At 32.9% G+C, this 13,854-nt stretch overlaps 1 protein-coding gene across 6 annotated transcripts in view; it reads left to right on the forward strand.

Moving 5' to 3' along the window:
• Positions 1 to 13,854, forward strand: part of ERBB4 (erb-b2 receptor tyrosine kinase 4) — a 1,279,082-nt gene that overhangs the window by 944,870 nt on the left and 320,358 nt on the right. For all 6 annotated transcript variants that reach the window (XM_086341936.1, XM_086341945.1, XM_086341948.1 and 3 more), the window contains exons 8-12: positions 2,068 to 2,181; positions 2,266 to 2,392; positions 8,485 to 8,558; positions 9,722 to 9,812; positions 11,063 to 11,262. In XM_086341936.1, coding sequence (XP_086198062.1) covers positions 2,068 to 2,181; positions 2,266 to 2,392; positions 8,485 to 8,558; positions 9,722 to 9,812; positions 11,063 to 11,262 — 606 coding nt within the window. The remainder of the gene's footprint in view (positions 1 to 2,067; positions 2,182 to 2,265; positions 2,393 to 8,484; positions 8,559 to 9,721; positions 9,813 to 11,062; positions 11,263 to 13,854) is intronic.

The following is a 13,854-nucleotide window of genomic DNA, read 5'->3' on the forward strand; positions in this document are numbered from 1 at the left end:
CCGTGCTACAGAGATTTTGGTTGTTAAAGAGTGTTCTCAGGATCAGGACCCATGAGAGAAGGAAAAGAAGTGAGCTCAGGCTGTGATACAGTCTTAGCAAGGTGTCTCTTCTGTGACAGATGCTCTCTAGTGGATATTAACTTGAAATACAAAGATCATCACACTTTATACCCACTCCCATGGATTCAAATATATCCCTCTACCCCAGACTGCTTTCAATTCCAGTTCCAGATCTTCTAGCATTTCTTCTCTCAGAACAAGCCACTGCTCACGTTGTTGCTGTTATGTTAGTCGCTTAGTTGTTTCTGACTCTTGCAACCCCATGGACTGTAGCCCAGCTGGCTCCTCTGTCTGTGGAATTCTCCAGGCAAGAATACTAGCTATTCCCTTCTTCAGGGGATCTTCCGGACCCAGGAATCAGACCTGGGTCATATTTATTCTAAACTCGTATTTATTCCATACAAAGTAAAGGATCCTTTGCACTACCCAGAACTATGCCCATTGGTAGGATTTTTACTTGCCACTCTTTCCAGTCCACTCCTGACTGAGGCTGCAGGGAAGGTACCATGCATTTTCAGTTGCCTGCACCTACATCCCAAGACTAGTTTTTGTACCCCTCTGACCTCTTGTCCTACTTGCCCTCTCTTGGTTCCCCATGTAGCCATAGATATGAACTTAGTGAAAGGTGCCAGCACAGTGGTCAGTGGATAATGTAGGGATTTGGAACACCTGCTTATGCAGTTTACTATGTGAGTGCCCCAGCTCATATCAATTCCAAATTCACTGCTTCCACCTTACAATGGATTGCCGTTGGCCCTACTCAAAATTATGATGTCATGGTTTTTGACAAAACTTTGTTTGTGATGGGCAATTTGGACTACATGATCAATCAATTACCCATGGTTAGGTAGACCATCTCTACCACGACCCACAAGCATGTCAGGAGTTATTTATTAAATGGGGTATAATTCCTAGAGGTCTCTGATGTGATTTTCCATTTGAAACTTGCCATAACTCCACATAGCATATTTTCCCACCATACAAACTTCTAATATTATAGAATAAGTATGTTAGAATATTAATATATTAGAATATTCTATAATATTCTAATATTATAGAAGTATGTATGGGTTTTGTGATCCAAGTAGCAGGATTGCTTGCCCTCCAGCCTAGACTTGCACTATATGCCTTTCCTGCTCTGGGTCCCTTCAAAGTCGAAGCCTTCTAGACTACTAAATACTGCCAGAAATAGTATTTCCAAACATGGAAGAATGCTGCCTTCAAAACCCAAAAGTAGCCTGGCAGATATTGTGTTTTCCGTTTATTGTAGAAATGGATGCAATAATTTGTCCTTATTTTTTGAAGGGAATGTTTGGCATATCCCAGATCACCGGACTTCTAAACATTTCACCATGGCAAATAATTAGACGTTCTTGGTTTATTTAGTAACCTTTCCTAAAATCATGGGGTCGCAAAGAGCCGAACATGACTGAGCAACTAACGCTTTCACTTTCCTAAAGTACTGCCCTTCCAAATTTCATCTTTTTTCTTTATATGAAGCTATGGGACAATTTCTACAGCTCTCCATTGAAAGATGAACATATTTTAAACATTTCCTCTTGTGATATAAAGTACACTCCCTTCATCCAAGGCAGTTTAACTTCAGCTTCATTTGTGCTTCATGTAACTTGAAGTATTTTTAGATTTCCAACTTGTATCATGGCATGAAATGAAGTGGAACTATTGAAAAACACAAACTAAATGTCATGCAGTTTCCTAAGACTATAAAAGAAATTCACTAATCTTGGGGGGCAATTCAGGATGTGGAGCAGTAGCCAAGCAAGTACCAAATGTTGTTAACACACGCTGCCCTTGGATTGGAATGTAGATACTCATAGATGCTATTTCAGGTTGATATGTTTAGACAAGGAGTTGTTTTAGGGAAAGAAACATACATACTATCATTTTCAAAGGGTAATAATGTTCAAACCCTAAAATATTTTGTTTTAAATTCTATTGCTGAACATCAACATTATCGCTAAATTTACCTTTTTCTTTTTTTATCAGATAACTTTGTAGTTGATTCCAGTTCCTGTGTGCGTGCTTGTCCTAGTTCCAAGATGGAAGTAGAAGAAAATGGGATTAAAATGTGTAAACCTTGCACTGACATTTGCCCAAAAGGTAGTGATACTGTCATTCTATGATAAAAATGCATTTTATTGACTAAAGAAAATTTTTCTCAACTCCCTGATCTTGTTTCTACAGCTTGTGATGGCATTGGCACAGGATCGTTGATGTCGGCTCAGACCGTGGATTCTAGTAACATTGACAAATTCATAAACTGCACCAAAATCAATGGGAATTTGATCTTCCTTGTCACTGGTATTCATGGGTCAGTATTACATTCTTATTGAAAATTTTATTGTAAAATATAGACAGAGTTTAAGAGATTCTTTAGTTTTGTCAGTCTGATTCATTTTGACACAGGGTTCCATTATATATTAATGTGTTTTTCCAGCAAAGTCAATGTCAGATTTCACCAGTGGTAATTGTAAGCCAAATTTTGCAAGAGCAATCCAGATTATAAATTTGGTGACTACCTGGATTTGAAAATAACAATTTATATATAAGCTAAGATGTATTTATAGGATACTCTCTTCAAATCCATAGATTTTAGTGAGTTTGACACATTTGTAGATGTATTTAGGGAAACACTATCAGTGGATAAAGTGGGAAATTTCATTCAAATCCCTAACCCAATTAGTTCAAGATGACATAAATAAATTTTATTTAATGTATTACATAGAAAAGTCAGTAAGTTGTAATTCTGAGTTTTCAGGTATTTTCTTTGCCCTGTTGTATCTTTTTAGGTTTTAGAGTTGGGAATTTAGTACTATTGTGAGAAATCTATTAAATGGATTTCATTTTAGCAATAAAAACTGTAACATTTTCTAGGCTTCTTCATTCTAGAACCACCTGATGGTTTTAATGGGAAAAATGACCAAATTTGTATTCTTTCAATTGCGATGAAAATGTCAATATTTTTATGTTATATTTTATCTATTTGTCTATATCACTACCTAATCCCTAAATATTAGTGCTGCAGGCTACAGAAAAAGAATATCACTCACATATTTCAATTCAAGACCTACTCTAAACATAACAATTTAACACATTATGAATAAATATGTCAAATAGGAACAGCAAGATAAATAAAACGAATGTTCCTTTCTATTCAAATAAATTACTTTAGGTCTTAGTACATAAAGCATTTCTTTACTTTGAAATGCAACTTTTAGCATAGATGTATGCCAGAAATACCAAGACGTGTTTCTTGTTGCTGTTGTTGTTGTTTGGCTTCTTTTTGTTTTTTAAATATGGTCCAGATTTAAAATCTCTTTAAAAAATATGCACATGATTATTCTTGCGTGGCAACAATCTGTTGGAGCTGGGTGGTACTAGTCATTTGAGATGGGACACATTCAGTTGAATTCACCATAGTTCCCACTGGCCCTCTATATCCATTTACTTGTTGTATTTGCCTTCTTGTCTCCATTGGGTAAGAGGCCTGGGCCAATATTTAAGTTCATCTATATAATTTAACATATGCATATCATTTAGTAAAACAAATATCCACAATTTAGGTATTTTGTAAAACCAAATATCACTGTGCATGAAAGATCATATTATGTTAACAGTGTCTTTGGAGAAATAAGAAGACACAGGCCATCAATTCACATTGACTGCTTCCACATGGATATATTAATAATAAATGAATGGACCTCAAGTCCATCTGCGTGGGGAAAGATTTAAAAACATAGTCTCATGAATTGCTTTAGACAAGTGATTTTTATTACAATCAGGCCCAACATCCATCATTTTTATATTAGATTTTGAAATAAAATTTAATTCATTTTAAAATATTAATTTAAATTTTCAATTTAAATTCATTCTCAATTTTGAAATAAAAGTCATAGATTATGTACTCTACCTATAAACATAGTTTTATAAAGTCATTATAATTATGATTTAGAGAAGAATTTTGAAAAGTAATGTTTAATAAAATATGTATTGATAGGAAAATGATCAGCTACTTTTTGTCATAAACGTTTGGATTTATAGGAGGGAAGATTAGAAGTCACTCTGTGCATGAAGTATGGGGAAATAAAATGCAAAGAAACAGATGAACACTGGAATATTGTAGTATGAATAGAGGCAACATTACTACAGAATTATACACAAAATAGGATACACTAGGAAGTTTGTTCACAGGAGCTTCTAGACTGGGTGGAGCATTTTAAGGTGCTTCAGGACATAAAGCAATCCTTTGCTTTGAAAGGCATTTAACTTGGCTTGGGATTATTTCTAAATCCTGTAGTGTCCCTCAATCTCAATCATAACTGAAACCTCTTGACGGATGTCCCAGATGACCATACATTCACAAATATGAGCAGAATTATTATAAAACATCAGACTAATCCAGACTTTCAAGGAGAACACTAAGTGAAAAATTACAAAAATCAACTCACATGAATTAGAAATAGAAAGGTAAGCCAAGTTTCTCTTAAAAATAAGAGTCAAATATTGTACTTGATTAACTTGATCCAGACCAGACTGGAGTTTGGTTTGAGTCTCTACCATGGACAGTCGGCATTGAGCTGTGCGGTTTCCATGTCAAACACTCAGAGTCCTCCCATATGGAGTTGAGAACTGGATTAAAAATAAATAACTCCCTCCTCTGGGTATTGTGGGCATTCAAAGCAAATGTATGTATATATCTTTAAGTGTTTAGTCCAATATGTAGAATAGAGTAAATCTTAATAAATGGTATAAAAAAGAAAGAAAAGATGGGAAAAGGAGGGAAAGAAGAGAAAGACAATGAAAAGTAACAAAAATAAAACAAAACAAAACAAAACAAAAACCTAAAGCCCCCCGACCAGAATTAAAGAAAATTTAAAACATTTAGAGAAAAAGGCAGTTCAAAAGCAAATCTCAGTGACTATATCTAGTATTTGGTTTATAGCACAGCATATAGTGTAACAGATATTATTTCATAGACTATTGGAAACTGAATAAAGTCAAATTTATCTTTATGCCGATATTTACTTTATGACAAATCATACTTCCTACCTCAGAAGATTATGATTTGTCTTTAATTATAGCAATTAAATGTAACATTATAATTAATATTATTGTGTCTCGAGCATAATATATAAGGTATTTCCAGGACAAATATATATATGAAAGATGATATATTCCTCGTTTCTAGTCTCATGTCAACATGAAGCATATTCTGAAGCCTTACTCTTTGATTTTAGGAAGGAAGTAACATAAAGTTAATTGAGTGGATCTCAGATAGTTACATATAGACACATGTGTATTCATGTATGTAATGTGTGTGTGTATAGACAGACAGATTTTGGAGGTGAATAATATGAGATAAACAGAAAGCTTTTAGTAAATTAACAAAATGGTTTATTCCACTTAATTCTTATTATCCTCAGTCTTCTAACTAACTAGATTTTGATAGGTTGAATCGTTTGATTAAAATAGCTAGGGTATTTCTTTAAACTAATGGAAAGGAAAAACCCATAATTAAATGAGATTATACATTTCAAAATCAAATTTCTGCTAAAAATAAATTTACTGTGAAGCTGTCATTAAAATGTTAATGCATGAAATAGTTCAAGGAAATATTCACTTTATAGCACAATACCACCCTTGCTAGAAATAAAGTAGACACTATTATTTTCTTATTTAGAATGGAAACTGCAGGCAAACTTCAGTGTTCAGGGTTATCATAGGATCTCCTTTCATGTTTTGGCATGTCTAACAATGCTCATGTGCGTATGCTGAGAGCAATAAAATGCTCACCAAATAAGCATACCCATGCTGTGTCACAATCTGACACTAATAAGAAAGTGCTTAGATGAAAGACTGTAATGATGATAGATAATGGGAAACAGCTTATGAGTTTGGTGGAGAAAATAATGTGATTTCAATGAAACTGTGAAAATATGTTTCTCTCCTTTTATTCTGAGCTTTATTGGGTCACCAAACATACTCACAGAGTGGACATAGTGTTCGTTTTCATGACCCTATATTTAGCTAGGAAAGTTCTCAATTTTAAAATACTATGGATTTCAAGTGACTTGATGGAACTCCCTAAGGTTACTTTGAAGGCAGTAAGTGGGATTCTGTCAACTTGTTTTATGAGAGTCCTGAATCTCTAAATTAAGTATATAAAATTTCTGTGGTCCATTGGGTTTCATGTGAACAGTCTAGAATTTGTTTCAATCCTGGCAACCTGTAAGTGTTCTCAGTAAAAGTTTGGACTGACCCCACTACTGCATGTATGCCCTGCACTTTGAGTGTTTCTCAGTAAAGCGAGAATATTTGATTGTATTACTAGAGCTCTTCTATATATTGCTTTACATCAAAGAACAAATGTAGAAAGCTCATTCTACTACTGCAGAGCTGGCATTTCCCCTGCCTATGGAAATCTTTGCATATTAGAAAATTACAGCAACCAGAGTTTTCCCACACAATAATTTTGTGCCCCATATTCACCAGAAGCATACATGTTCATCCCATATATCTTCAGTTTCAAATAGAGCAAATTTGCCAGAATATTTGAATTAAACTTTAAGCTTCGAAATGTATTCGTGCCTCTTTAAGGAAAATCTTAATTGTTTATGTGTGAATTACAGAGAAACTCATTTATAATGTTTCCAAGCCTTTTATAATATGCTGTGTTAAACTAATAGTACAGTATATAGATTACACTTCTTGATTTTTTTACTTGGAAGTAATAATTTCATCAAGCAAAGCTTTTTTTTTTTTTTTCTTTTAAAAGATACGGGATTGTTCACAGTATAAATGAACAGATTTATGACCCAAGCTAAGAGAGTCAGTACAAGGCAGTTTCAGAGATCAAGGTTGCTGAACTAATACTGAATTTCCAAAGGCTCTAATGACTGGATAAATAAAAACCAGTGGATTCAGACTCAAATTCTTGAAAGACAGGCCTATGCATTTGTCAAGGATTGCAGAACACCTCGACTGATAGCCTCCAATGGATCATGTTTCCTAGGTTATATTCCCACATGAAAAAGAGGGTTCTCAGATACTGCTAAAACAACAGATATCCACAGCAAGGATAAAATTCAGCTGATTGCTAAAGATGGATACAAATTTCTAAAAAGCCTAGTTAGTTAATTTTAAAAGTTTGGTCTTTCTTGAAGAAATGACCAATATATGGAATTTAATTTTTCTCTGAAGAGTATGTGTTAGTATGAGGTTTTTACTTGACCAGAATAGCACAGAACACCTTTTAAAGTAATAAAACCTAAAAAATTTACTATATGTTACGTAACAAAATATGAAGTTAGTGCTTGAATTACTGAGAAATGTTGAATGTTATATTTATATTTGGCTTAATATTTAAGTATGCATGGTCAACATGTTTAAATGAAAAATATTTTCTTAAGACAAAAACTTCTAAAAGAAATCCATCAACTATTTAATATTAAAGGTATTTTATTTTTATTTTGGAAAGACAAGGCAATTATGTATCAATAACATTTATTTAAAAATATATATATATGCATTAAGAGATGGTATTTTTAAAAATCCTCAAAATGCACAACACCTTTTGAGTATTATTAAATTTATGATAAATTTTATTTTCAAATGTTAGTATAATTCATATAGATGAAAGCTAATAGCTCCTGTCTTATGAACGTAAACATAAATAAATCAGATAGGAGCAAGATTGCACTCATAATCAATGTGAAGATACAGAAAAACATGTTTACATTCTGTATTTGTTTTTATCCTTCTTATGAAATTACAAGTTCTGTTAGCAGTTTAGTATGCTTTGAGAAGCCCAAAAGTTAGTTATTCTCACCATAACATAATTTATTTGCAGAGTATATTTTCCCAGTTGAGAATAGACTTTTAAAGGCAAAATAAAACAGTTAATAAATGAAATTGCTATATGTGGAGATTTCTTCAGGAGAGTCAAATTTAACCATTCCACTGGATCTAGAATAGCCTTCAATCAAAGATTTATATTGTGTCATAAAAATGTCCTCAAAGTGCATTTTGATCCCCTTCCACATCTTGCATAGAAAAGTCTGGATAAAACATTGCTAAACTTCCTATTGGACTTTGCTGGTCGCTCAGTGGAATAGAATCCACCTGCCAATGCAGGAAAAGGGGGTTCAATCCCTGGGTCAAGAAGTTTCCCTGGAGAAAGAAATGGCAACCCACTCCAGTATTCTTGTCTGGGAAATCCCATGGACAGAAGAGCATGGTGGGCTAAGTCCCTGGTGTCACAAAAGAGTTGGACACAGCTTAGGTACTAAACAACAACCTTCTTATTGCTAATTAAAGTTCAATTTTAATGGAATAATTGGTGTCATATTTTTCACTCCTTTATCTAATTTTAAATTTGACTTCATTATTTTCTTGATTTTCTAGGGACCCTTACAATGCAATTGAAGCCATAGACCCAGAGAAACTGAATGTCTTTCGGACAGTCCGAGAGATAACAGGTAATATTTGTATGAGTTTGTTGTGATATGAACTATGGGAATTTTAGTGTTTTGTTGAAAATATTACATAGTATTGGAATTTTCAAAGCAAATTCTAGTTTTTTAAAAAAATATTATTTAAAATGATGAGTGTCTTAATTCCTTAGCATTTGTGCACATTTTGAAAACTGTATAACTAGAAAAATAAAATACCCTTGAAATTTTGATGTTACTGTTTTTGAAAATGTCAGTGGGTCTTTGAACCCATGTTTGGTTTTTTTTTTCCTATTTAGTTTTCACAACTACTGTTGGAAATGAGTAACATGTAGGATTCATTTAGCACATGTTTATTGAGGACCTGATTTTTCAGCACTGTCAGAGTGGATGATATGGGGACTATAGACATGATTAGGAATGAGCTTGCTATCAAAGAATGTAAAATCAATTGAGGAAGGTTAGGTATAAACATAAATGTCAGGATTCAAGACAGACAGCTGATGTTGTAAATGTACAGAGAAGATGGCAAAAGATTTTAGGAAAATTGAAGCAATATCTTTCTATATATCTGCTGCTAAGTCACTTCAGTCGTGTCCGACTCTGTGTGACCCCATGGACGGCAGCCCACCAGGCTGCCCCATCCCTGGGATTCTCCAGGCAAGAACACTGGAGTGGGTTGCCATTTCCTTTTCCTATGCATGAAAGTGAAAAGTGAAAGTGAAGTCACTCAGTCGTGTCTGACTCTTAGCGACCCCATGGACTGCAGCCCACCAGGTTCCTCTGTCCATGGGATTTTCCAGACAAGGGTCCTGGAGTGGGGTGCCATTGCCTTCTCCGTCTATGTATCTAGTTAAACTAAATATCTTTGCTTTTAGAAGAATGAATCTAATTAAGAATCATTTAAATCTTTATACTATACAGTGATATGATTCTGTGTGTCTGAAAAACACTCATTCTTCGTGTTCATTATTTTGACATTCATTATCTATTGAGGATTGCAGTCCAGAAACTTTGGGTAAGACATTGAATCTTGGAAGAAAAAACATAAGATAGAATGGTTCAAAAATGGGAATATTTTTTGTCCTTTTCTTGCCTTCCATTTTCATCATATCTCCAGAATAATTAGTATTAAACACTGTTACTAAGACAATGACATTCTGAATTTTTGTTACACCTATGTTTTGTAGGTTTCTTGAACATACAGTCATGGCCTCCAAACATGACCGACTTCAGTGTTTTTTCAAACTTGGTAACCATTGGCGGAAGAGTACTCTATAGGTAGGTGTATATGTAAGGTGACTTAGACTTACTTTTTCTACTTAAATCTGAAAGATGTCAAAAATCAATACTGTCATCAAATACTCTGTAATTATAGTTCACAGAAAGTCCATTAAATTAAATACATATATCTATAAGAGGTTCTAAAATGTAAATGTAATAAAAAAGGATAGTGCTATGTGGAACCAATTTTTACTATCCATTGAATAAAGTATTATAAATCTCAATCAAAGCATTGTTATGCTCATCATGAGCATAATTGTAATCAACAATTAGGGGTGGTCATGATGGGAAGAAAGAATTGAGAGGGAGAATTACATCCCAATTCGCTACACACACACATTGTATAAATGTGTGTTATAGTTCATCTTGCATTTATATATATATAATACATGCAAAAAATCTGAGTATTAAAAGTAAAGCAAACTTAGATTTATAAGGAAGCAAAGGAGGACAGATTTGATCTCTAAAATAGAAAATACTATTCCTAAGTTGATTGAGATTTGGGAAACAGTTATTCTTTAGAGAATGAAGAAAGAATTTAATTACAAAGTTGACATGTTGAAATGAAAACAGCATCCTTGAAATGATAATTTGTTTCCACAGTGTAGTTGTTACTTAACTTTTAGAAATGCTTTCTCATATATCCAAGCCTTCTGAGTATTTTTTTTAAGTTTTAGTTTAATTTTATTCTTTTTAATTTTTGACATCTCTCTGTATATATTTTTCAACTATTATAATTATATTTTGGTTGCTAAGGTATAAATTAAAGCTAAATATCCATAGTCATTTCCTGTGATATGTACCGTCTAAAAGTGTGTCTAAATTTATTTAATAGAGCAGAATTAATATCTTATTTTGGATAGATGAACAGTCACCCTATCAACATGTATTTAATTATTTAGTCTTAATCCAGGATTTCATTCTTGATGAATTTAAGATTGTGAAAGGCAGTGAGTAGATATGTCAGTGGTACATATGTAGACAGAAATAGAGATATCACTGATACTCATATTTCTAAAAGATGGGCTTTTTTGAGAGGGGAGTCAAATGATTACTTTTGAAAGTGTCAGTGAATAGCATTGTAAAGAAATAATGTTCGGATTACAGGTTTATTTATTTAATCTTTTTTATGCTCTATTAACATTCTTTTTGGAATAAGATATGACAACCGTATTTTACTTGAATAATGCATGTCATGGCCAGAAAACAATTACTACTGTTTCATTTTTTCCCCTCCCTCTCTTTAGTGGCCTTTCCTTGCTTATCCTCAAGCAACAGGGCATCACATCTCTACAATTCCAATCCTTGAAAGAAATCAGTGCGGGGAACATCTACATCACTGACAACAGCAATCTGTGCTATTATCACACCATCAACTGGACAACACTGTTCAGCACAGCCAACCAAAGGATAGTGATTCGGGACAACAGGAAAGCTGAAAACTGTAGTAAGTACCCAGACAATAAAACCTAGACACTTTAAACATTTTTGTTATATTCTACATTGTGTAAAACAATTAAAACTGATAGGTCAGGATTGTCCTTTTTTCTCAACACTTAAAAAAGGTTGGTATAAAACAATCAGATGGGTGACTTTAATAACATATTCCATGTTTTCATTATGTATTTCGTGTTCTCAAATCTTGCCTGATCTTAAGAACCTCCTATAGAGATTTAGATTCAACAGGTGTAAGTAGAACCTGGGAATCTAAATATTTAATAGGCGTCCCAGGTACTTCCTCATTTCAATCAATTTGTGGAAATCCACTCTTAAATTTTCTGTTTACTCTTTGTTTCAATGAATTTGGTGACATAGAAAAGCAAAATATTTGTCATTTAGAGATGGTGGGGGAAAAAAGGACATTTTCTTTTGAAATGTGTAAAAATGCTCTTCTAAAAGTTTGCCATTCAAGAAGTAAGTTCATTTCATAAATTTGTTTTTATAGTCATGGAGTTTTCTTTTTTCATTTATTTTACTGCATATTATTTCTTCCATGATTTCTTTTTCACACAGAAGCAAATAGTGTTTTCATGAGTACATTTTTTTTGCTTTTTTTTTTTTATTTTTTAACTTTACAATATTGTATTGGTTTTGCTATATATCGACATGAATCCGCCACAGGTATACACATGTTCCCTATCCTGAACCCTCCTTCTTCCTCCCTCCCGTAACAATTAAGCCATTCCCATCTTATACTTTGATATTCTAATTATTAATACTTAATTCTTCCCTGTTTTTCTTCTTAGTAATACTTTCTTCTACATCCTATAGGTGACATACTATGAATATAGTACTGATTTACTTATGATAAATATAAAATAAAAATACTTAGAATTCAAATGATGTGTTAACAAATGCATGTTTTATTGTGGTCATGATAGATCAGTCCGTTTTAAAAGTTTCATTTCTTATTTTTCTGTTAGGAAGGCTTCTTGCTTCTTTGATCTCAACATCAGAACAATCACAAGGATATACATACAAAATGATTAAGTTCATTAAGCATCCTAATAAATAGTACAGGACACATTCAAAAAATGTAAACTCTTAAGAAGTTAACATGACTTAAATTTACCAGGTTATGTGGTCAATTAATTATATATCTGTATCCCATCTTGTCCCAGAAAGGGTTTAAGCCAGTTAGCAATTTTTATAAAATATAACATAATTTGTGAGGAATTCACACTTTAGTTCTCTTCGATCCTTAAATACATTTTCCAGAGAAAATAGGTCTACTTCAACATGATTTCAACATGTAATTCTTATTTTGAGTGAACTTAAGTTCTTATATATTCTTCTGTTCCTAATAGAATCAAGAAATATAAAATCTTATTATATATCAAAATATGCATACCCACATTGAATGAGATTTATCCTTTTATTGAGCCTAGATTGTTTCCTTGGTTTTATATATTTCTGATTCCTGACAGAAAGCTTGCTCTTTTTTTCTGTAATACCTAAGGTTTTTATCCCACATTACTATATGTGTTTTTGTACATGCCCCAGAGTAGATTATCCATGGAAATAAAATAGGATATTTTTCAACACTAACATAAATATTTCTCTAAGTCAGAATTATACTCTTATTTTCTTTCACTTTGAAATTCTTTGTACACTGTTTGAAATTTTTGCTTTTGAAAAAAAATTTAGTACACTGTTGAAATTTAAAAAAAAAATCAAAATAAAACAATAGTATTACTAGCTTTCAAAAATAAGATTTAACCATGAAAATAAAACCTGAAGAAAAAAATAAAAGAATAAGAGAAAAACATTATTCTTCTTTGACTCATTTAGTCATTTCTCAAGTCCTTTCTTTTACATTTTGTAAACCTGAATAAAAAACAAATGGGAAAATAAAATGTAGAAAGAAACTAGCTATAAAGAAAAAAAGATAGGAAAAATTTATGCAATTATTCCTTATTTCTTTAAGACTTCTAAAATTTATAACCAAAAGAAGATTAATAATAATAACCTAAAATTTAACATGTTCTTCAGCTTTCAGCATTATATCTCTTGGACATTTAGCCACTTTTAAAACCATGAACATATTTTATTGTTCTGTAGAGTTACAGTTGACTTAACAGTTTGAGGAAGAAATTAAACAGTTTGAAGAAAGCAGCTGTGTGTTGCTGTAGAATAAAATTAAGCATTTTGTTTTTCATTTTTAACATCTTAGAGTGAAAAATGTTTGCATGAAATCCATTTATCAAAATTTAGGCTTCAGTCTCATAGTACAGTGGATCCAGCATTCTTAGAAATGTAATTATCCTATAAAATTGATCTTAGAGGTGTTGCTGATGTTTACACTGAGCCTGCAATGACTGCCCACATGCGATTGAGACCATTTTATTACCCACAGTATTATCTGCAAGTTCAGTTCAGTTTAGTCGCTCAGTCGTGTCCGACTCTTTGCTACCCCATGAATTGCAGCACACCAGGCCTCCCTGTCCATCACCAACTCCCGGAGTTTACCCAAACTCATGTCCATAGAGTCGGTGATGCCATCCAGCCATCTCATCCTTTGTCGTCCCCTTCTCCTCCT

The sequence above is a fragment of the Bos grunniens genome, chromosome 2, assembly GCF_055505025.1.
Source record: "Bos grunniens cultivar Pamir isolate PY7600 chromosome 2, Bosgru_T2T1.0, whole genome shotgun sequence".
NCBI lineage: Eukaryota > Metazoa > Chordata > Mammalia > Artiodactyla > Bovidae > Bos > Bos grunniens.